The sequence below is a fragment of the Salvelinus alpinus genome, chromosome 9 (genome assembly GCF_045679555.1).
Source record: "Salvelinus alpinus chromosome 9, SLU_Salpinus.1, whole genome shotgun sequence".
NCBI lineage: Eukaryota > Metazoa > Chordata > Actinopteri > Salmoniformes > Salmonidae > Salvelinus > Salvelinus alpinus.
Window position 1 is genome coordinate 86,929,681 of NC_092094.1, and position 24,886 is coordinate 86,954,566.

Here is a 24,886-nt window from a genome sequence, read left to right on the forward strand (position 1 = left end):
TGCACCGCATTAAATGTCATCTTTGAAACTATCCAAGAGATCAGAGGTCACCGTTTTTAATAAGGCCTCGGTTCTGGGGGGTTTCCCTTCTTTTACTGCTCGCCCTTGCATGTTTTACAGTGCACGTTTTAAACTGCGGAAAAAATGATAGGCCTCTTTTTTCTTCTACTTTTTGGTAACATTATTATGTCGTTGGATTGGAGCGTACTTGATCGTAAACGATAGCTGCTGGACGCATTTTATACAAACAAGTGTGTAATTTTAAAAGTGATATATTTTTGGAAAAATTAAATATGCAATATATCTATCAAGGTTGCCTTGTAGGCTACTGTAATTAAAATAAAATAGCAATATTACAAACAGATGTAGACATGTTCTTCAAAATAATGTTTAGTCTTCCATAAAAAGGACTGAGTGTGGTGTTCATTTTTTTCCTATTCTACAGGCACAATAAAAATGTGGAATTTCGAGCTTTCTGGGGCCCCCACCCCGTGAGACCAACAGAACATGGGCTCCCATTGCCAATGGGACATTGTTCAGGGCTTCAACAAAGCCTTCTTCAATATTACAGGAGGCGTTACCTGATACCTAACAATCAGCTAATCCAATGCCTGTGGCAAGGTCACCTGTGCACAGGTAACCATACACCAGCAACCTGCCTCTCCAGCTCCTTTTCTCCCACTCTCTCCCCCGTCTCTGTCCGGGCCTCATCACCATTGAGTGAGCAGAGACAAACACCTTCTGTTTATTTGGGTCATCTGCATAGAACCCATAAAGAGGATCCGCAAAGAGCATAAGGCCAATAGTCCGGTCTCTAAACCACTATAATTTGTCCATCTACCCATCCACAACCCCCCCCCACCATCTTACTTCGCCTTACTTGGGATCCGGTGGAGTGAATCAAAATTGGGTGGAAGATCATGTAAAATCCCCCTAAGCCATGTGAGCAGTTCAGGCTTTCTCTGTACAGACACACAGTGCTTGTGAGTGACAGCACTTCAGACTCATTCGTCCACTTGTGGGTTGGCTGAGTGAGCCAGGCAGGGCTTGCTCTGGGTTAGCCCAGGGAGAGGGCCCTTGGACAGGGTGTTTTGGAGCTGTAGACCCCCCACCCCTAAGAGCAGTACCTCTGGAAATCTCATTGCTGTTTATTTGAATTACGGGGGCTGAGATGAGAAAAGGAGGGCTAATGAACTCCAGGTTGCCAGGCATGTGCAAATGATCACTGCAGGTTTGCAGAGCGAGGTTGTAGGCTTGTTGGATTAGGGCACGACTGTTATACCCCATCCTCACAGAGTTTGGCTTTTTAAGTCTTTTAAATATATAGAAGATGTATGCTTCCTGTCTCGAGAATTTAGGTCCACTGTAGACATAACATTAAACACAAACCCAACTCACATGTTTAATCAAAAATGAATCGAGAAAAAACTTTGTTCATGACAAAAAAGTGTACCAGTTTTATATTTTTATAAATATAAACTTTTAATGAAGTATGGAGATTTTAAAAAATACATTCGGATCATTTGAGATTACAAACATACAGTTCAAGATCAAATAAAAAACAATCTGTTTTTACCATATGCCTATGGCTCATTTTTGGTATATGACATCAGAGCAAGAAGACAAAGTTGTTCTGTAATGTCGTCTTTTTGTCAGTTTGCAGTCTGTTCATAGCACTACTCTGAATGGGGGTTTAGGTCATGGAACCTGACAAAGAAAAATGTACTGGCCACTCTATGTACATCTGTGTCTTACTGTCTTACTGTTATGTGTAAATGACATCTGCTGGTCATGGCGTATAATGGTTTTGTGTTGTGTGCTCCACATGTATTTGTTGACTGATGATGTCCACTTACTATCTATATTAATATAACAGGATATGTCTGCCTTATGCCCCTATCTGACAAAACCAGGAAATTACCCCAGGGGGAATAGCTAAGCTTTATCAGAAACCCATTAATGCATTGCATGTGTCACACTCTGCACCTACACATCAATCATAAACTGTAGAGAACGTGTTTGCCACACTCAATCGTATTTACAAATAACAATTAAAAGTAAAAGGCACTAGTAGTAAGACATTCTAATATTGTTAACTCAGTTTGCCATGCAAAGGGACACAATAGAAATCCCTCTCCATATAAAACACATCAGACTACATGTGGTTCTCCTCCATCAAGCACAATACCCCCCTCCCAGTTTCTTATACAAACACACAAACAGGCACACCGGTCTTACTTTGTAGAAAAATATTATTGATGTATTTTTTCACAGAGACAGTTTGGGAGACATTTAGAAATGAATGATGGGACATACTGTTGCCAAACAGCATATGGAGGTTTTACTAAGTTCATTTAGACACAGACTGGACAGTGTAACAGCCCTTTTAGGCCCCCACCCTGTCTCCAATAATGGTTGAAGCTTGAAATATATGAAGTTGGAATGTTTTACACATAACAAATGTCACAGTATTGATTTGCTAATGTTTCCCCCAGAGGAAAAAGTATGTTCTTTGAAGCTACAATCTTATGTTTTGATGCTATGGTGCAAATTGGGAGAGGTCAGTGAATAATAATAATTTTTGGGGGGGGTCTTATATTTGTCCTGTTACAAGTGTGTGTAATGGAAATGTGTTTCTTGCATATCCCAACTCCCCAGAGACACCCGCAGGGAGTGGGGTCACGACCAGGGTCACCAATGTCCAGTGCCCCTGGGGTTAAGTGCCTTGCTCAAAGGCACAGAGACAGAATTTTCACATTGTCAGCCCCAGGATTCGAACCGGATCGGTTATTAGCCCAACGCTCTAACCTTGAGGCTACCTGCCACCCATTTGAAGTCTGACATTTTACGAGGCAGAAATGTACATTCATTTCTTATTGAAGGACTAAATTGCAGTGGTTTCCTGTTATTCGTATGTGGTTTCATGTGTGGTTTTCAGTGCAGCGTTAGTGGTTTTAATTAACCTTTTCACAGAGACGCTACCCCTGCCCCTACTAAATGACCTTTTTGGTTTCCCAGATGATGCACTTAGTTTGGAGGAACATCCTGGTCACATGACCAGGGCCACTCCAACACCTGTTCTGCAGATCAAGTCCAGTCAACAGGAAGTAGCAGGTGTTGTCTTTTAAAAAATGCACACTTAAAATGTGGTTCAAATGCATGCAAGGGACAGCTAGTCATGCCTTTCTGCAAGGCATAGAGGAAAGATCGGGGGATTTAAAAATATTTAATTAGGATGACTTCATGGTGCCAATCCAAGGGGTTTGTATCTGAATAGAGTTTATTGTAAGGTAAAATGAACACAACATTAGCAAATAATTTAACAGTTAGAGGAAATGAATGGTAAAAAAAACACAGAGTAAAAAGATTCACCACATCACTGCTTGGACAGATATGAGTGCTTATGAAAGGTCATAGGTTACAGGTTAAAGGTCAGCCATGTCCTCGTCCATCTGCACTGTCTGTAATTTGGCCAGGTCCTTCTCCTCCCCCGGCTCCATTTCCCCGCACATGACCCGCACCATCTCATTCACCCCACCACCACTAGCGTCCACCTTACTCTCCGACACAGACATGTAGTTGTTGTTCATGCCAGGGCCCAGAAGGTGTGAGGAGGGGACAGGTTGTGAGTTGTGGCCCCTGAGGTACTCCCCAGGCTGGAGTTGGTGTCTGTTAGGGTCTGTTTGGGCCATCAGAGGGGTGCTGACGGTGAGGCTGGTGTAGACCTCAGGCTCTGGACTGGAGGAGCTGACGGTGGTTACGTCAGAGGAGGAGCCCTGGCTGGAGGGGACCTCCTCTGAGGTTAGTGGGTCTGAAGAGTAGCTGAGCTGCCCACTGGGGTCCAGGTGAAGGCCATGGTGGTAGGAGTACACCCCTCCGCCCCCACCACCCTCCAGGGGCTCCTTCTTGATGGAGGTCTGTCCAGTGTTGCCCATGCTGTAGAGCACCGTGCTGGGGTGCATGGGGGCCATGGCCAGCTTGTCCTGATGGTGCTGGTGGTGGTAGGAGTCCTCACTAGAAGAACTGACTGCTACATTGTTCATTTGGATTGTACCTGAGATATTCAAATGACAGATTATTAGCCTAAACATTTTATACTTCCTTCGTCTAACAATACTTTATACTCTTATCTCTGAACCACTATAACATCCTCTCCTCCTTGACTATAACATAGTTCTGTAAATCTTTGGCTTCACTCTTACTGTTACTCACTCTTACTCTAACTTGCAACAGAATTCCATCTGAAATCTCTGCTGTGTCTCTCTCACAACTCCTGGTTTTTGAAGCTGGCCCTGTGGGACCCAGGAGAGTCGTATTGATGTAAAAGCCTGCTATGGGCCAACAAGAAGGATTTTTTCTTTCCATTTTACTTTTCTGTTGTCCTGGTATGAGTTCTCTGCTTTGTGTCAAATTAAGTGCTGTAATGACTCTCTCCTCGTTAGTACGTTTTTTCAGTCCTGTGATTGTCTTAAACAGATTATCCTCCTCTCTCCCCCTGAGGTCAGGAGTGTGCAGTGATGATGACTGATGATGACTTCAGAACCTGTGTTCCATTCATCTCTATAATTTTCCAGGACCACCATATATCACCACACAAGAAAATATGGATGTGTGTGTGTGTGTCTGTGTGTGGCCTTTGCGTCCAGCCCCAACTCATTGCAGTGTAGTAAAAAACATCTACTAAGACAGCTCAGACATATTGAATGCATAACAGAGCTGGTGACTACACCCATTTACATTTCAACCCAGGACTCAATTATTTTTTGAAGGGGAGCGGGGTTAAGTTGCTCTAATATTTTAGATGTTTGAAAGGTTAGGGTCAACCACCACCATTTTACTGTAATGCACTCTCTCTTTCTCTATTAGCAGTTGGAAGAGCACCTAAAATGCTATAATACTACATATAGAACAGTCATTAGTTGTCACCAATACCTCGGAAACTGCTATCAGCAAAACTTCAATGTGGATTTTTTGTTTTCAATGTAGAATAGAATAAAATACAACATTATTGTCCATTGGTTAGAACGGAAATGTGTCTTCTGCCTTTCCCAACACCCCCTGATACACACACACCACCACATCGACAGATATGAGGTAAAGTCAACCCACCTTGTGAGAGTGATGAGGAGTCAGAGGGGAGCTGCAGAGGAAGACCCAAGTTGCTGTTGAGCAGTGACGTCCCGTCGCCGTTGGATACGCCGCTGGGCACGTGGACCAGACTGTACCCGCCCAGCTGGAGCGCCCCTGAGGACGAGCTGAACGTGAGGACAGACGAGCCGCCATTTTGAGCTGCCATGCTGTAAACCCCCTCCAGCTTCACCTCTGCTCCGTTTACACAGCCAGAGTAGGAGGCGTAGTCCACACTGGAGCCACCCAGCCCCTTCTCCTGGCCTGCCTGCATCTGCATGTCCACACCAGAGCCCCCCATCAGGACCCCCCCAGAGGGCCGCAGGGGGTTGAAGGCCAAGGGCTGGATGCCCAGGTTGAGCCCATTGAACAGGATGTTGCTGGGGGCCTGGAGGTAAGACGAGCCACCGTTATGGAAGACAGTGGAGCGGTTACTTGTCACTAGGTTTCTGTTGAAGAGCACCTCACTGCTGGATCCAGGGGGTATCTTGATGTCTCCAATCTGTTGGATGATTACACCACTGTCCAGAGACCCTGTCTGCAGGGGGAGGGCCCCATGGGTCATCGTCCCGTCAGATGAATTGGAGAGGGGGCGTGGAGAGAGCTCCTCCTGCCCTTTACTAGACTCATCCTCTGTGCTGTGGTTGCCATCAGATTCACTGTGGAAAAAATGCAGAGGGGAGAAGAGAGTGAGATATTGAAAGCAGTTCAGGGACTGTCTGAAGAAAATATGTCCTCTTCTTAACTCTTGGTAGACTTTAATGATGGAATTGTGTGAGGAAGAATTGAGCTCAGCGAAGTAAGTTGTCCTACTGGTTTGACTTATGTTGTTGTCATTGGTGAGTGCACAGGTTGAGTCTTACTACTGACAGAGTGAGTGACAGACAGATTTTGAAACCGAAATAATCATAGAAAGACATTATTTGCATACAAAGAAATGCATACAAAGAAATATGGCTGATATGTCAAAGCAACTTTGTCCATACCTCAACTCTCTTAGCCTATTAAAACAATGATACAACCACATTACATAGGCTATATAATTTTATGGGCACACAATATTTGTGGGCACAACAACAGAGGTGATCAATGGAGATCTCTCAAACATGGCTTTAATAAGGAACGTCGACTACCAAACGTTTTATCCCATGGAGAGTAAATTGGATTATAGCCCTCCTTTAGTTATACTCCTTCAGGCCTACCATTTGGCGTAATACATTCCGGGGTGACAAATGCAAGCGGTCGCAGCGTGACAACACAAATGGTCAGATACCTTTATTTGTATTTTCTTAAGTGGTCATTGGCATATAACGTATTTTTATTTTATGTTTGCATAGCTTCACTTTTTAAGTTAATAATGTTAGTAAAATATTAGGAAATCGAACAATGCCATCTGAATCGTATTTTTCATCATGGGCGAGTGACTGAAACAGCTGCATGCTACAAAAAAGACGTGCTCTCTGAACTAAAGAGAAACGTATTCTTCATCGTCCTGAGGCCTGCATGCCAATTATTGAAGAAGCGTAAATCCTATTCATCTTCTCCATAAATTAGCTCAGGCTTATAATCACTTATTTTGTCACTCAAAGAACAATAATGTTTAGTCAGTGGCAATATAATTTTTGGCCCCCACAAACTGGAATGAAGTGGATTGCAAAAACAAATGCCTTTGAGCAATCGATGGCATTATTTTTGGGAAGTTTGTGGTGAGAGAGAGAGAGGGAGCGAGAGAGAGAGAGTACCCACTGGGCACAGACCTCAATTCAAAGTCTATTCCACGCTGGTTCAATGTAATTCCGTTGAAATTACGTGGAAACAACGTTGATTCAACCAATGTGTGCAGGGTGGGTAAGAGGTCACCTCCACCAGGTGCGCGCGAGAAGAAAACATAAAAAGAAGGGAATAATATCTATCTGTCTGGGGGTGGGGGATTTTCTAATGAAGGGGAGGTGTTCTAATTCCCCGGTTAAATAAGAGGGAAAGAAAATTGCCAAAGTGATTTATGTGGTGAGAATTGGATTCAGTTAATTGTGAACCTTAACACACGAACGGAGACTATTCATATTTATAGGCTACATCTATAAAAGCAACTTATTTATAACATCATTATAACACAATTTAGAGTATAAAGGTTATATTTGGAATAGAGTAGGCTTATGTTGGACTGGTGTCCATGCTCTTAGTGCCCTAACACGCAAATGAAACCTGATCTGGATGGCAACAGCCTCATATTTCAAAACATTAGCGGCGTGTAAGCTACCCTGCACACTTTTTTGTGCCAATATTATAATGTTAATGATTTACGCTGTCAACTCACACACCAAGCTCTATGAGCGATTACCATGCAATAGTCAGAGGCTACAATCAGGTGTGCATGTACCATACAAGGCAAGCCTGCTCGACCTTGCCAGCAATAATCTCTCAAAATGACTCCTGGTAATTAATTTATGAGTTAAATTTCTTAAGCTGTTACGCACACTGTGTCATTTGCGTAAAATCAAGCAATCAACTGATTATTTTCTCACCTTTTTGATTGTGCTTCGGACGGGTTTCTGTCCCTCTGTCTCCTGTTTTTGAACCAGTTGCTGACCTGCGTCAAGGAGAGTCCCGTGATTTTAGCGAGGTTTCTTTTCTCGGCTGGAGAGGGGTATCTATTCTGCTTGTATAGATCCTTCAGCGCGTTGCGGGACCTCTCTTTGAAGCAGTATACTGTCTCTTCCCCGTCCCAGATAGTCCGGGGTAGTGGGTACTTTCTCCGCAGGCGATATTTATCCACGGCGCCGAGGGGTCTCCCCCGCGCTTTCTCTGCCTCCGTGTACCGTGCCTTATACCAGAGGTCTTGCAGCGAGGAGTGATTGAATGGACTGAAGTTGTGGTTCTCCAAAACACTGTAGAGCTCCTGGTACCGAGCTTGATGAAAAGCGACAAGAGCTTGGGCTTTCAGGATGCTTTCGTTGCCACGTAGCAGGTCACTCTGTGGTAAGGACCATAAAAACCTGGCCAGCCGGTCCACATTGCCTCCCTGCTGCAAAGCCTCGCAGACGCACGCCACTTGCTCCGGGGAGAATGCCAGCGAGGAAGCCGCGCTCACCAGAAGTTCACTGTGGACTGCATCAGTGTTCGAAGTTGCGCGCTCCATAGACAACTCCGCGGTATCCAGCGCTAGAAGCTTGATGCAATCTCGCTTGTCCGTCTTCACATTTTCCTTCTTGATGTTATTTGAAATTGTGACTTCTCCTGAAGAAGAAGACATTTTTCAAGCCTTCCTTGTAAGTCACTCCTCCCTGGTTTCGGCAAGCCTTCAGCCGATCAGGTTACCCCCTCGCCATGCGAACACGATCGAATGTCTGGCAGCAGCTGTAAATGGATAGCTCTCCCCTTTAGTTCCAATGTGATTTTTACTCTGCGGGAACTGTGGCAAGAAGGGGCATTGGGGTCTGTCTGCAGGAGAGTCACCCAATTGGCTACGACGGACTACACCAGGGAGGAGCGACCACGATCCAGAGACGAGTGTTTGGTTTGCATCTGTCACTCAGACATGACGTACAGTATTTCAGAGGCTTACCTGTACAAGGTGAATGTGTTTGTGATTTTGTTATGGGAGCGGAAAAGACTATCCATATTGCCTGCATTATGGCATATTTTTTTTTGATCGCACCAACTGAGCTATGTGACAATGGACTGCCCCTTTTAGAGAAAGAAAGACATACTCGGTGAGATGAAAGCCTACCCTTGGCATTATGCCTTCAATTCCACCTTCGATTAATGTAAAAAAGTAAATGATGAAAGTTAGGCTACATTTTTGAAATACCGGTAGGCCTAAGCATTGTGGAATTCTGAAATGTTCGTGTGTGTGAGTTTTTTCTTGTGATCACTGGACAGTAACAATATTTATCACTATGTTGCATTTGTCCTCTTTGTGCGATGCACTTTGAGGAACTATTAACTAGGAAGCGTTCTTACCAGTGACGTTCTTATCGGGACTATTTGAAGGTGACACATTTGACCGCTTCAGTGAACTGTCAAGAAAGAATGCTAACTTATTAGCTAGCTGACTAGTTCATTTTAGTTCTGTTTTCTCTAATTTCTGTGCTTTGTAGAGATGGACGACCAAGGGTGTCCGAGATGCAAGACAACAAAATACAGGAATCCTTCTCTGAAACTGATGGTGAATGTTTGTGGCCACACGCTGTGAGTAACGTTATCCCTTCATGCTAACTAGCTAGCAAGCCCAGCAGTGTCATGAGCGAGCTAGCTTCACAGATATAGCTGCAGGTTTTCAACCCGTTAAATATGTTATTTAGCCAGACAACTACCACAAGGAATATACAATGTCATGTTAGCTAGTAGTACGTTACTTCTGCTATGTAACGTTAGTTAGTCGACTAAACTCAACTCGTGGAGTTGAATCGTTGACGTTACTATGTAGCTAGCAAAGCTGAAAGTGAAGAACTATGACCTTTTAGGTGCACGATGTCAACATGTTTGCTGTTTTTCATCCCTTTCTATTTGCAACATAAACACTTCGCCTTGTCTCAGCGTGTCTTGTTTACAAGTTGTACAGAATGCACAAGTAAATGTTTTCGTCTCTGGCTTATTAACACCCGTGCCAATATATCCTCCAAAAACCGTCTTCTCGGGCATTAATCACTTAAATAGACAACGCTGGCTTGTTGTTTATTTTTATTGCAAGAACATGTGATACTGAAACGCAACCATAAAGCTATCAACTCAGGTTGATGTACTGCCTCAGTCTCTATGGAAGTAACAGAAAAATATTGCAAGAAAGCTGTCCTCAATTACATCCCCTGTTTGTAAGCCCAGACATCCTCCCAGTCTCCCTGATGAAGGAGAGGAGACGGGTTGATTTTTATGGGTGTTGTTATGCAGTGACAGTGGCGCGTGAGGAAAATGCTGGTGTCTGTTGGCGCATATGTTTGACCCTGTTTGTTTATTATCCGTACCATCAGGAAGTGGCCGTGCTTCGTCATCAGGTCAGCACACTCATAACTCAGAGCTTCTGTTCTATCTGGACGCAGGGTCACACTGGGAGAAAATGTAAATAACTTTGCAATTTAGAGGATAACCCTTCCCTAGCTCCGTTCACCTTGATGGTGATCTTAAGAACTGTTTACCAGATTATTTGGGTGCTGCTAGGAAACTGCAACCACACACATTGGTAATTGTTTTTGACTGTCCTTACTGCTGGTCATTTGATAACTCATGATTTCAAGGTTTGGTATGCTATTGTTGATGCACAATATTTACACAGTCTTGGAACCCAGAACCAAATTTGATCTGTCACAAAAGAGCCTAAACTTGACATAAGTTCCATAGACAATGTGTTGATTATGATTCACTATGTTTGAATGAAATTGAACAAACAAAAATATCCTGTGCCGACCAGTTTATCTTCCTGTCTGTCCGTTGGTCTGACTGACGGTTGGTCAAACTGTGGCAAGATCTTATCTGCACTGGGGAGAGAGTCTTGCTGACAGCTGACAACGCTATGAAGCCATTCCGGTGTAGGCCGTCCCACACGCTATATGTAACCTCTTCACCCTGTGTCTAAATTTAAATCCCACAGCAGCACATTTAGTGTCCCCGTCGCCAGTGACACTGGCCTTATGTTATTTATTACCTACACACCGTGATGCAGGGCCTGTGTCCTTTGGCATTTGGAAGCAGGGACTGGGCACAGATGACGGTGGGCCAGGTACATTAGGGTGGGTATGTAGAGATTGAGGAAGGAGTGATAGGGACACATCTGCAGGTGGAGGCTAAGTTATTGTGTGTCTGTCAGTCACCTACCCATTAGAGTGCAGAGGGAGGTAGTTTATTTGAAAACTAATTGAGGAAGTTTTACTCTTTCCCATGCTTGATAATGTACATTGTAATTTATGAAATTCCTCTTCCCATTTAGTTTTAAGAGCCGATCAAGTGTCCCAGTATTTTCTGGCTGTGGCTCTACAGGTGTTGGGTGTCACAGGCAGGAAAGGGTGTCACAGCAGGTTAGCACTGTTTGATGATTACTACAGGTGATTACTACACAAAGGGATCTCCTGTCTGGGTCTAGGCCCAGTCCAGAGCATGGAGAGGGCTTCATGGGAGAAGCGGGTGAACCAGCCCCTATGTGGCTGTGTTGTACTTACCTTCTCTACCGTAGAGGAGGAGGGAGGCAGGCAATGTCACTGGCCCTTGGGTTGTGGTGGTGGGGGGTTTGTTTTTGCCCTGCCAGGCCCCTGTTTACCTTCCCCTGACCTGCTGACAGCTGCAGATGGGAGAGATATGAGCCAGGAGCTCTGAACAGGACAGGTGAGGGAGAGCGAGGGCTGGGGGATGCAGGGCTCACTCACCACTTTGCTGCAGTGAGAACAGCCTTGGGAGAGAAGGAAACAGAGACAGAAAGAGGGAGAGAGAGCATATGCTAGAGAAACCGTGTGTATGATGCTAGACATATGGTCTCTCCCAAGCCCTTATGCCCAGAAGCAGGAGAAATACACAATCAGAAAGAGGGCCCTATACAGATGGCTAGCCTAAAGATGGCAAGTTCACTTTGAAAGTCTCCTCCCTTCAATCTTCTCATAGCTTCACCTCTTCGCTCTAGAATTACACAGGATTTCCCCTGTGGAGGGTCCGTTGTGTGGTCCATTTATGGGGCAGGGGGCAAGCTATGGCCCTGCCTGATGAATGGGCTCTTTGTGGGCCTGTGGAAACAAGTAGCACCCCTCCCCCTTCTACCTCCATATGGCCAGGCCTATACATCTCCTGTAGCCTGGGGCCACAGTGAACATCTGCCCCCACTGGGCTGCACTTGATCAGAGGGCTCTCTCATGGTCCTGGGGACCAACCACGTATAGGATAACTTTTGTTTCATCTATGTTTTTGTGCTAAATCCAGTGGTTGTTGAACACTATGCCTATTTGTGAATGTTTTGTGAGCTCTGTTCTATACTAGAGGGTGTTTTGGTGTTAATTATCTTTTGGCAAGTTTGCTTTGATTGGCCCATATCTGATATGTAAACAGGCAAAGCCCTGTAGTTTCTGCAGTTTCTCCCATAACTGCTTTTTCATTGAGAATCTTGCTGATGAGGTGAAAAGGGTTTACTGCAACTTGGCCTGAAGGACTCGGGTTCTAAAGAAGTTTTGAAAGCAATGTGACTTTGGAAACAAATAAAAAAAACATGGAGACACAAGATGATTTCCCCCAGAATTTCATCACATTGAATAAGCAACAACATTTTGGGGTGAAAATGGCAGTAGTCACCCTAGATGTGGCCATTTGGAAACCAGATGTTGGGGCTTGCTTTTGAAGCTAGGAGCAGGAAGCCTACAGAAGGTGAATTCCAGTGGAATAAAGCTTCTCAGAGACTTAATTAAGAGTGGACTGTGCAAATGTTTATCCAGCCCCTCTGCTCGCCTCTCCTGCCACCTACTTAGGGAAGAATTAAGGCCTTTTCCATTGTCTTCAGGGTCCACTCCTCACTTAAGTGTAATTGATGGGTAAACGCCTACCTGCTTAAAGGTGTGATTGATTAGTAAATGTTGCTCGGCCCAAAGTTGGCTCTGGTCGTTGCTACGGCTGTGTTGTCCTGATGGTTTGTGGAGGAAAGAACCTGCTGCATTGGAATGCTATCCTGTTGGTCGAAATTGACTTAATGATGAGATGGGATTTGTGTATCATGCAACAATAGTAGTCATGTGGTTAGACTTTCTTTATCAATGCAGTTCATCATGCCTTAGGCTACAGATGAATACGTCATAACGTAATTTAGCCTAAATCTACTAAACTGTTTTGCAATTGTTTTGATTTAATTAATATTAGGTCAATTGCTAGAGCACTTTCAAGGTCATTTTAAAAAGGATTACAATACTGACAATGTTGAAAGAACCCAGAGCCTTTCAGGGAACTTCAGGATCAGTGGAATTTGAAATGGTTTAGTGATGAGAGAAGCTGTGGGTACATTGCTGAACTAGATGTTGTATTCTATGCAACGTGGCACGTTGACTATGAGTTAATTTGAAATGATATATAAAATAAAAAAAACTGTTTTTCCAGTGCAGACAGTCAATTGCAGGGGTGTCAGATTATTTTCCGTGTGTGTCGGGGGTGTGGGGGGGAAATCAACATTCCATTCATGATTCCTACTGTAAAAATACAAGATGGCCATTATCACGTGCTGTGAGGCTGATAACTCAGACAGACAAACAAAATATACATTTGAAATATACCACTATGCCTTTGCTAAGGAAAAGTGCATTAGACATGCACATACAGTAGGTAACATATTTTGACATGCATGCTCCATATAATATAGTTTCCTCTACAGCTGTGTGTGTTTTCCACAGGGTTTCCCAAACTTTGGACTCCAAGGGGTGCACGTTTTTTTGTTGTTGCCCTAGCACTACACAAGCTATTCAAATAATCAATTCATCATTAAGCTTTGATAATTTGAATCAGCTGCGTAGTCCCATTTACATTTACATTTTACATTTAAGTCATTTAGCAGACGCTCTTATCCAGAGCGACTTACAAATTGGTGCATTCACCTTATGATATCCAGTGGAACAACCACTTTACAATAGTACATCTAACTCTTTTAAGGGGGGGGGGTTAGAAGGATTACTTTATCCTATCCTAGGTATTCCTTAAAGAGGTGGGGTTTCAGGTGTCTCCGGAAGGTGGTGATTGACTCCGCTGACCTGGCGTCGTGAGGGAGTTTGTTCCACCATTGGGGTGCCAGAGCAGCGAACAGTTTTGACTGGGCTGAGCGGGAACTGTACTTCCTCAGAGGTAGGGAGGCGAGCAGGCCAGAGGTGGATGAACGCAGTGCCCTTGTTTGGGTGTAGGGCCTGATCAGAGCCTGAAGGTACGGAGGTGCCGTTCCCCTCACAGCTCCGTAGGCAAGCACCATGGTCTTGTAGCGGATGCGAGCTTCAACTGGAAGCCAGTGGAGAGAGCGGAGGAGCGGGGTGACGTGAGAGAACTTGGGAAAGTTGAACACCAGACGGGCTGCGGCGTTCTGGATGAGTTGTAGGGGTTTAATGGCACAGGCAGGGAGCCCAGCCAACAGCGAGTTGCAGTAATCCAGACGGGAGATGACAAGTGCCTGGATTAGGACCTGCGCCGCTTCCTGCGTGAGGCAGGGTCGTACTCTGCGAATGTTGTAGAGCATGAACCTACAGGAACGGGTCACCGCCTTGATGTTAGTTGAGAACGACAGGGTGTTGTCCAGGATCACGCCAAGGTTCTTAGCACTCTGGGAGGAGGACACAAGTCCCGAGGACCAAGTTTGGGGAAATGCTGGTTTACTATGTCTGTGTCTCTGTCTCCTTTCAGATGTGAGAGCTGTGTGGACATGCTGTTTGTGCGCGGCTCGGGGAACTGTGTGCAGTGCGACACGCCCCTGAGGAAGAGTAACTTCCGTGTGCAGCTCTTTGAAGACCCTGCCGTCGACAAGGAGGTGGAGATCCGTAAGAAGGTGCTCAAGATGTGAGTGAGGGGCACGGGGGAGAAGGGTGTGTCTCTGTGTTCAGCCCACTCCTCCCTCTCCTTAAGCTGCCTTTGTCATTGTCATGATGCTGTTTGTTTTGTAGACAATGGGCCCCCCAGGGTTTGCTCGAATAGGAAAGCTCTTTCCCTGCCATACTTTTTCCTCTCAGCCCCTCCTATTACATCCATCCCTCATTTTTATTTCTTTAGCTCCGCTGTTTCAATGTAATGTCTGTAAACAAGCATTAAGCCTAATGCATATAATAACTATTCGCTTTCTCCCTCACAGTTACAACAAGAGAGACTTTGACTTCTCCAACTTGAGAGAATACAATGACTACTTGGAGCGAGTGGAGGAGATTGGTGAGAGGAGGCGGGGGGAGAGAGGGAAGGATGCAGCCTGATTGATCTGGCCTTGCCTCTGGATGTTGATGTTTTACAGGCATCAGTGCCAGCCAGGGTCAGAGACACACCAGTCTCTCTGTGCAAATTCTCAGAGATTTCTGTCAGATGGTGTTTGCACTGTGACAATGTGTTAGACCTCTCCTACTGTCCCCTATGCTTACATCATCAGAAACATGGCTAATTACTTTTAGAGAAATGCACTGGAAAATCCTATGTGTTTCTATTGTTTATTTTAAATAGGGATATATACAATTTCAACATTCAACCTTACTTATTTAATCAAAACGTATTGAATTATCTAGAGTCAGATGCTTTGCAACATCATAATTCAGCTTGTGCCAAATCCGATTTCCAGTATCAGTCCTAAATCATTTTGAAGTGAAGTCCATGCTAGTGTGTTGATAGAGGGCCGCCCTGCTCTCTTCTCTCCAGTCTATAACCTGACCAACAACCTGGAGGTGGAGGGGACCAAACAGATCATGGAGGCATACCAGAGAGAGAATAGAGACATCATTCAGAAGAACAAGGCCAAGCTGGTGGGTACCTGTAACCCCACACTGACTCACTCTGCTTTGCCTGGTGAAACGCATCGCTTATGCATTATTCTGTTGTACTAAATGGTCTAGCTTCCTCTCTCAACCTCTGTCTCCTCCTCTGCAATACTCTGTCTACTATGATATTGATTGTTTTCTCTCCGACTCCTCTCCCAGACTCGAGAGCAGGAGGAGTTGGAGGAGCTGCTGTTGTTGGAGCAGCAGGGGAACGAGCAGCGCAGGCTGGAGACTCTGCAGGAAGAACAGAGACAGTTACAGGCCAAGAGGAAGAGCAAGCAGGCTCTACTGGATGAACTGGTGAGACACACACACATACACACATACATACACACAAATAAACACAGATTGCCACATAGCACCACACAGGCAAATAGAGAAAACAATCAGGTGACATACAGTACCAGTCAAAAGTTTGGACACACCTACTCATTCAAGGGTTTTTCTTTAAGACATTAAAACTCTGAAATAACACACATGGAATCATGTAGTAACCACATATATTTTAGATTCTTCAAAGTAGCCACCCTTTGCCTTGAAAAAAAGAAGAAAAAAAGACAGCTTTGCACACTCTTGGTATCTCTCAACCAGCTTCACCTGGAATGCTTTTCCAACAGTCTTGAAGGAGTTCCCACATATGCTGAGCACTTGTTGGCTGCTTTTCCTTCACTCTGCGATCCAACTCATCCCAAACCATCTCAATTAGGTTGAGGTCGGGTGATTGTGAAGGCCAGGTAATCTGATGCAGCACTCCATCACTCTCCTTCTTGGTTAAATAGCCCTTATACAGCCTGGAGGTGTGTTGGGTCATTGTCCTGTTGAAAAACAAATGATAGTCCCACTTAGAGCAAACCAGATGGGATGGCGTATCGCTGCAGAATGCTGTGGTCGCCATGCTGGTTAAGTGTGCCTTGAATTCTAAATTAATCACTGACAGTGTCACCAGCAAAGCACCATCACACCTCCTCCATGCTTCACAGTAGGAAACACACATGCGAAGATAATCCATTCACCTACTCTGCATCTCACAAAGACACGGCGGTTGGAACCAAAAATCTCAAATTTGAACTCATCAGGGCGAAGGACAGATTTCCACCGGTCTGATGTCCGTTGCTTGTGTTTCTTGGCCCTTGCAAGTCTCTTATTATTGGTGTCCTTTAGTGTTTCTTTGCAGCAATTCAACCATGAAGGCCTGATTCACGCAGTCTCCTCTGAACAGTTGATGTTGAGATGTGTCTTACTTGAACTCTGAAGCATTTATTTGTGCTGCAATCTGAGGCTGGTAACTCTAATGAACTTATCCTCTACAGCAGAGAACTCTGGGTCTTCCTTTCCTGTGGCGGTCCTCATGAGAGCCAGTTTCATCATACTACTTGGTTTTTGCGACTGCACTTGAAGAAACTTTCAAAGTTCTGAAAATGTTCCATTTTGACTGACCTTCATGTCTTAAAGTTACGATTGACTGTCGTTTCTCTTTGCTTATTTGAGCTGTTCTTGCCATAATATGGACTTGGTCTTTTACCAAATAGGGCTATCTTCTGTATACCACTCCTACCTTGTCACAACACAATTGATTGGCTCAAACGCATTAAGGAAAGAAATTCCACAAATTAACTCTTAACAAGGCACTCCTGTTAATTGAAATGCATTCAAGGTGACTACCTCATGAAGCTGGTTGAGAGAATGCCAAGTGTGCAAAGCTGTTATCATAGCACTTTTTTTGGTTACTACATGATTCCATATGTGTTATTTCATAGTTTTGATGTCTTCACTATTATTGTACAATGTAGAAAATATGATAGAGAAAATTTGCCAGTGGCACACACACCTACCTCCTGTGGTGGAGCCCAGCATGGTTAGCATTCTGTTACCAAAGCCTCCTGGCTCCATTGTGTTTTAGCGGCAGGCTGTGGAAGGGATTGTCCCTGTAGAGCTGCCTGGTAAAGCGCGATCACAGATAGCAGTTTGAGCTGTTTGTTTGTTTAAACACTGGGCCTCTGTTGTCTGTTGGGAGATGAGCAGTCAGCCCCCGGGAACACGCTGCTGTGTGTTGGCATTTACACTAGAAATCTCTGAGGGTCGGGGTCACCCACACACACACACACGAACGATCATTATAGACGGATAGTGTTTGCAATAGATCCTGATAAGGAGCCATCAATTGATCACCTCCAGCTGTTCATTATTCTGCGCCACACTTTCCTTCCTGCCTAGTGATGAAAACACTCCCAGTTCTGTCCATACAACCTGTCTACCCCGACAATAACGTCCTGCTCCATCTGAACACCATGCATGGTCTTTCTGGAGGTAAAGATGCTGCAGGGCGACATAATACCACTGTTTTTAACTTGCCCTGCATTAATAATTTAATGACTAGCCTCAGAGCACCTTGGTTTCTTAGTTGTGCAGTTATAGGGAGATGTGTGTGTGATTGATATTGTAAACTCTGAGTTTCCCAAGTTACACATCTCATTTACAGGTGAAGCTCCTCCCATCTTTTACTTGGCTTAAATACAGGTTTTGCTTGAGGCTAGATCATGGCTAGTCAGTGGTTTTTGAATAAGTGCACACATACAGAAATATGATGACATATTCATACCTGTATTTGTATGTTCCCCTCCAGGAGCGCTCTCATGTCCCCGCCACCATCCTGCTGGCCCAACACAAGGACCGGGCCGCCCAGCTGGAGACCCAGATTGAGAAGCAGAAACAGGTGGTCAAAACCACCATCTTCTCCACCGGCATCCCTATGGTGAGTACCGCACGCCACGTGTAAACACGCTGACTGTCCTGACTGTGAAGGATGCCTTAAGCTTACCGCATAGTTAGCATACAAACAGCACCCACACAGAAATGCTAGTGAATGTCCAGCATGCACCCTGGGTCGGCCTATTTTAGCTAGTTTTAAAGCACGATAAGGTCATACGAACACTCGGCCTGCATGATTTCACTCAATAGTAACGCATGGTTAGCATACTTAAACAGAGCCCAATGCTGGCTAGCTTAATGGGGCACACACACTGCCATTTAGGTCAATGCTAATTCATTGTTAGCATATTACAGTGGTGGTCAGTTTAGATTTAGCTTCATGCTAATGGTTGAGGAGCCCCTGAAGTAGAGTGTTGCTGCAGTGCACTGTGTCCAATCCCTTAGCGCGCTTCTCTGCCTGGTGTGGGAACAAGCCCTCATCTCATCCATAGTGTCATCACATTCCTACCTGCAGCCCTCAGAGACAGAATGAGGGCTCTGGCTAGGTGTTTTGTTGAGTTGTCAGCTTTGCTGTTCAGGGTAGCTGTTAAGGCCTCCTTCCATTTGGCAACGGCTATGTTTTCCTTCACACTAGTTTATTTTCATTATACCGTGACGAGATAAAGCGATATCCCCCCCCACCTTTCTCTCCACAAGCCCATATGGGAGGTGTGGCTGACTTCCCAGGGTGCAATGTTGCGTGGGAGAAATCTTGTCTTAGTGCTCAACTAGTCCCAACTCCGTGACAGAATGTGAAGTCTCTCTCTGTCCAGCTGTCTTTCTCCACACACACTCGCATACCTATACACTAGTTCTGCTTGCAGAATCTAGAAACCTTTCCTTCTGTCTCATCAGCCCAGCTAGCATGGGTAATCCTCTGGGCAATATATTTGTACCATGAGTGTATTTGATATCCATTTACACCCAAAGACATGACCACCGCCCATTCTTCCTCCACCATTGGAAAAAGAGTTGCTCCAGTATGTCTGGCTTCAGGAGGATGTGGTTCTCTCTAACTGACTGGATATGCAGCATTAAGTGCTACTTGCTGATGGAGAGAAGGTTGTAAGATGCTGTTGCTCTTGGCTCGGACTCTGGCTTTTTCCCGTCACTTTTACCCCTCTTTCTCCCTCCTTTCTCCTCCCTCTGGCTTGGGGTGGGGTAGAGCAGTTGCCAGGCACATCTGGACGCCGCGAGGCTTCAGTTGGGTTTCAGTGTGGTTTTGGTTTCCCCTCACCTCAGTCCAGAAGACTGCTGTTTGACTTGGTGGCGTTTCAAGATGTCGCAGTTGATTCCTGGAGAACGCCGGCTTATTTATCTCTTCATTTTTGGTGTCCTGTTGAAGTAGGATTCAAAAGAGAGAAGATGCAGAGTCATGTTGCTGTCATTTGAGAGAGAGAGCAAGAGAATTAACAGAAATGATCTTGCCATTAATCAGTTATAGGCACCACATGGTTGTAGAAAGGGTGCTTCTCGCGCCTCTTAACTATCATATCCTGGAGATAGAAGCAGACACCCCTCTGGGGATGTGGAAGCAGGGGGTTTGGCCTCACACTGAAGAGTCTCTCCTGGCAGGCAGGCAGGCCAACGTGAGCTGTCAGTAGGGAGTGCCACCTCCTGTCTCTTTGTTTTTATTTAGATAGGAGAGGAACCCGCTGTGGTCGTCTCTTGCAAGGATCGGCGAGTTGTGCATTCCGAAATGTTGTTCTGCACACCACTGTTGTACGGCGCCGTTATTTGTCTGTTTGTGTCCCGCCTGTTAGCTTGCAAAATTTTTGACATTCTCCTTCGACCTCGCTCATCAACGAGCTATCGCGCACATGACTGCTGCTGACTGGATGTTTTTTGTTTGTCGCACCATTCTCAGTAAACCCTAGACACTGTCGTAGTTGAAAAGCCAAGGAGGGCGGATGTTTCTGAGGTACTGGATCCAGCGCACTTGGCACCGACGATCATACCACTCTCGAAGTTGCTTAGGTCACTCATTTTGCCCATTCTAACGCTCAATCAAACAGTTACTGAATGTCTCGATGCCTGTCTGCCTGCTTTTATATAGCAAGCCACGGCCACGTGACTCACTGTATTTTTGTGAATGGGGCGGTGTACCTAATAAACTGGCCGATAGTGTAGTTCCTCAGAGTAAGCAAGTAGAAAAATCTTTCCAATAATCACCAATCCTTGGTGTGAAAGAGCAAGGCTACTGCTACATTAGCCTATAGGCTATGAGTTCCATTTGCTAATTTCTTTAGCTGCCAATGGATCACGGTGTATCAATGTGTCCATATGGCAGAGGCTGGTGATTTCGCATAGTTGACTTTAACTTTAATTTAGATTCAGATTTTTATGATTAACCACGTGACAATTATTGAGCAATGAAAACCGTTATTGAAATACAACTGTTTGACATGAAAAACATAACTGGTATGCAGAACGGTAGAAATGTCAGGATAAATTGTTAACTTTCACAAACTTGAAACTCATGTGTCGCCTATGAAGTCTCTAGAAAATAATTGCCTCCACGTTTCCATGGTCGGATTTAGCTATAGTCTACTTTGAAGCAAGGTAAGACATTCCTCATAATATGAAATATACATTCAGATTTCAAACAATTTAAGTATGTTTTCAAAATGCATACGGCCTCCAGCTCACATTGTAAAGTGGTGACGCGCTGATAGCCTGTTGCCTGCACTTGAATGGTGAATGGGAGGCACGCTTCAATTACCAGTTGAGAAATAAAAATAGTAGCTATTTTTAATCATGCCCTAAAACTGTTTTTAACATGCGATTGCCTTTAGAATTGTTGCGCACTGAATGGGCTGATAAAAGCATGTTTTACTCCAGCAGCAACCAGCTGAGGAGCAGCAGGAGAAATCCCACAATAGATAGGTTCTGTTTGCTCTGCAGATGTGGTAGTTGTGCGGGATAAATAAGACCGATAAGCATGACGGTCAAATATATTTCCATCGACTGATATTTCCATCAATGAATAAAGAGCCTTTTTTTTGCAACAAAAATCTAAAATATCCCTGTTTGGCCGGCATTATATACACTGCTCAAAAAAAGAAAGGGAACACTTAAACAACACAATGTAACTCCAAGTCAATCACACTTCTGTGAAATCAAACTGTCCACTTAGGAAGCAACACTGATTGACAATAAATTTCACATGCTGTTGTGCAAATGGAATAGACAAAAGGTGGAAATTATAGGCAATTAGCAAGACACCCCCAATAAAGGAGTGGTTCTGCAGGTGGTGACCACAGACCACTTCTCAGTTCCTATGCTTCCTGGCTGATGTTTTGGTCACTTTTGAATGCTGGCGGTGCTTTCACTCTAGTGGTAGCATGAGACAGAGTCTACAACCCACACAAGTGGCTCAGGTAGTGCAGCTCATCCAGGATGGCACATCAATGCGAGCTGTGGCAAGAAGGTTTGCTGTGTCTGTCAGCGTAGTGTCCAGAGCATGGAGGACCAGGAGACAGGCCAGTACATCAGGAGACGTGGAGGAGGCCGTAGGAGGGCAACAACCCAGCAGTAGGACCGCTACCTCCGCTAGGACCGCTACCTCAAAGCAAAGACATTTAGACATTTTTACAGATTTATCACATTTCCATGAGTATTCAGACCATTTACTCAGTACTTTGTTGAAGCACCTTTGGCAGCGATTACAGCCTCGAGTCTTGTTGCGTATGATGGTACAAGCTTGGTACACCTGTATTTGGGGAGTTTCTCCCATTCTTCTCTGCAGATCCTCTCAAGCTCTGTCAGGTTGGATGGGCTGTGTCTCTGCACAGCTATTTTCAGGTCTCTCCAGAGATGTTCGATCAGGTTCAAGTCCAGGCTCTGGCTGGGCCACTCAAGGACATTGAGACTTGTCCCGTAGCCACTTCTGCGTTGTCTTGGCTGTGTGCTTTGGGTCGTTGTCCTGTTGGAAGGTGAACCTTCGCCCCAGTTTGATAACCTGCTCCAGAGTACTCAGGACTTCATCAATTATCTCTCTGTACTTTGCCCCATTCATCTTTCCCTTAATCCTGACTAGTCTCCCAGTCCCTGCCGCTGAAAAACATCCCCACAGCATGATGCTGGCACCCATGCTTCACCGTAGGGATCGTGCCAGGTTTCCTCCAGATGTTACTGTTGGCATTCAGGCCGAAGAGTTCAATATTGGTTTAATCAGACCATATAATCTTGTTTCTCATTGTCTGAGAGTCCTTTCGGTGCCTTTTGGCAATCTCCAAATGGGCTGTCGTGGCTTCTGAACGGCCACTCTACCATAAAATCCTGATTTGGTGGAGTGCTGCAGAGATGGTTGTCCTTCTGGAAGGTTCTCCCATCTCCACAGAGGAGCTCTGTCAGTGACCATTGGGTTCTGGTCACCTTCCTGACAAAACCCCTTTTTAACCTTCATTTAACTAGGCAAGTCAGTTAAGAACAAATTCTTATTTCCAATGACAGCCAAACCTGGACGATGCTGGGCCAGTTGTGCGCCGCCCTATGGGACTCCCAATCACAGCCGGATGTGATGCAGCCCTTCTCCGATTGCTCAGTTTGGCTTGGCGGCCAGCTCTAGGAAGCGTCTTGGTGGTTCCAAACATCTTCTATTTAAGAATGATGGAGGCCACTGTGTTCTTGGGGAGCTTCAATCCTGTAAAAAAAAAAAATGTGTACCCTTCCTCCAGATCTGTGGCTTGACACGATCCTGTCTTGGAGCTCTACGGACAATTCCTTTAACCTCATGGCTTGGTTTTTGCTCTGACATGCACTGTCAACTGTGGGACCTTATATAGAGAGGTGTGTGCCTTTCCAAATCATGACCAATCAATTGAATTTACTACAGGTGGACTCCAATCAAGTTGTAGAAACATCTCAAGGATGAGCAATTGAAACAGGATGCACCTGAGCTCAATTTCGAGTCTCATAGCAAAGGGTCTGAATACTTATGTAAATAAGGTATTTCTGTTTTTTTTCTTCTATTTCTAAAAACTAAGGCTGTAACGTAACAAAGTGGAGGGGTCTGAATACTTTCCAAATGCACTGTATATCCTGATGCCTCGTCACTTTACCCCTATACCTACACTGTCTACCTCTATCACTCCAGTATCTTTGTAAACATGGCATTGGAACTGACCCTGTATATAGCTTACTTCCTCATGTTTATTTCTTGTGTATTTTTGTTCTACCTTATGTTATTTTTAGTATTACATTGTTATTGCTTACTGCATTTTGGGGGTTAGAGCTTGCTAGAAAGGCATTTCACTGTACTTGTGAACTTGAATGGTCCAAAGTCAGTCTGGGTAATCCCTGACTTTGTAGCACTCCACTGAACAAGAGAGACTCTCCCTCCCTGCCTTGATATCTCTCAAACACACACACATCCGTGTACTCCACACACACACGTTACCCAGCCTGGGCAAACATCCTTGGAAGACCAAAGTGAAGCGTGTTCTCTTTTTAAAGTAGACATCTGTTGAAATCAAAAGAAATTGGATGTGTGGGAGGTAACCCTTCCATGCTGAAACTAGCTATTGATGATGGCTCTCTCCCTCTTTTTGTTGTAGTCTGATAGCTATAGTCTGTCATAGCTAAGCTTGTTTGCGAAATTGAACCTTGGTTAAATTTTGTTACTTTTTGTTACTTTAGTTCAATTATCCACTGGTTCATGGAAGTAGCCTAGGTAACTGTGTATGTGTGTTGCAGCTGTCTCACACACACACAGACAGACTAGAACAGTCTTCCATGCCTGCTTGCTGTTGACCTGTAGAGAATCTCCACCGTGGTCCAGCTTTCAGCGCCATCTTAAATAAAACGTCCCACTGCCACAGAGGTGAGATGCACCCCTCATGGCCAGCAGAGCAGCTGACATGCCTAACGAGGCTGACGTGTGCACTTGATGAGAGCAAAACTAATACTTGGTCAAATGCATGTGGGAAGTTTATCCCTTAACACAGATGTGTACCTTGCTAAAATTCTCAGGGTCCTCTTTGGCTTGACTCCATAGAATGGAATCTAAGGGCCTTAGGGAACACACATTCGGTGTGTGTTTGCGCTGGCCTGTTTTTCATTGGTAGTGTGCTGTCCTCTGCAGTGACCTTTGTTGGGTAGTCATGCTCCTCATTCAAGGCCAAGCCAAGCTCTGTCTGGCAGACTGGCTCAACCTGTTCTACTGTGGAGGCAGTCTGCTACAGCTACACCACACAGCTACTTTCCCCTCACTCTTTCTCTTTCACTCTTGAGTCATAATCACACACTCCATTTCTTCTCTCATTGCTGTGATATGTTCCTCCTCTTGCTGCTCCACTTAGCCATTGCTCAGATTTCTTATTTTGCTTTTAAACACTTCCATTATGTGTAGCAACACGGGTCTCTAAACGTGTGGTTGTATATGTCAGTAGTATGTTTCCCTTTATACCCCACCAACGTGATTGACATTCATTTTGACTGGTGTGTCATTCACCGCTCAAAGCCTGGCTTGTTTTATGTGGGAGAGGGCTCGATCCTTCACCTTTGCTCTTATATGCCATTGTTGGCACGGAGACCCATGGCTCCGTGGGGATGTGTGGGTT

At 44.9% G+C, this 24,886-nt stretch overlaps 2 protein-coding genes across 5 annotated transcripts in view; one reads left to right on the forward strand and one right to left on the reverse strand.

Moving 5' to 3' along the window:
* Positions 1 to 1,452: 1,452 nt before the first annotated feature.
* six4a (SIX homeobox 4a) lies at positions 1,453 to 8,558 on the reverse strand. The gene is made up of 3 exons (XM_071327712.1): positions 7,653 to 8,558; positions 5,110 to 5,786; positions 1,453 to 4,054 (listed from the first exon to the last, which is right to left on the reverse strand). Exons 1-3 carry the CDS (start codon positions 8,378 to 8,380, stop codon positions 3,426 to 3,428), a joined length of 2,034 nt encoding a protein of 677 aa, XP_071183813.1. The 5' UTR covers positions 8,381 to 8,558; the 3' UTR covers positions 1,453 to 3,425.
* mnat1 (MNAT1 component of CDK activating kinase) overlaps positions 5,853 to 24,886 on the forward strand; it is a 65,600-nt gene continuing 46,566 nt past the window's right edge. The window contains exons 1-7 of one of the 4 annotated variants that reach the window (XM_071327716.1): positions 7,545 to 7,563; positions 9,228 to 9,318; positions 14,467 to 14,619; positions 14,909 to 14,982; positions 15,457 to 15,560; positions 15,735 to 15,875; positions 18,199 to 18,327. In XM_071327716.1, coding sequence (XP_071183817.1) covers positions 7,554 to 7,563; positions 9,228 to 9,318; positions 14,467 to 14,619; positions 14,909 to 14,982; positions 15,457 to 15,560; positions 15,735 to 15,875; positions 18,199 to 18,327 — 702 coding nt within the window. In that variant the 5' untranslated portion in view covers positions 7,545 to 7,553. Of the gene's footprint in view, positions 5,927 to 7,544; positions 7,564 to 8,675; positions 8,841 to 9,227; positions 9,319 to 14,466; positions 14,620 to 14,908; positions 14,983 to 15,456; positions 15,561 to 15,734; positions 15,876 to 18,198; positions 18,328 to 24,886 lie in introns of those variants that run through there. The other 3 variants (XM_071327717.1, XM_071327718.1, XM_071327715.1) reach the window with 3 other exon arrangements.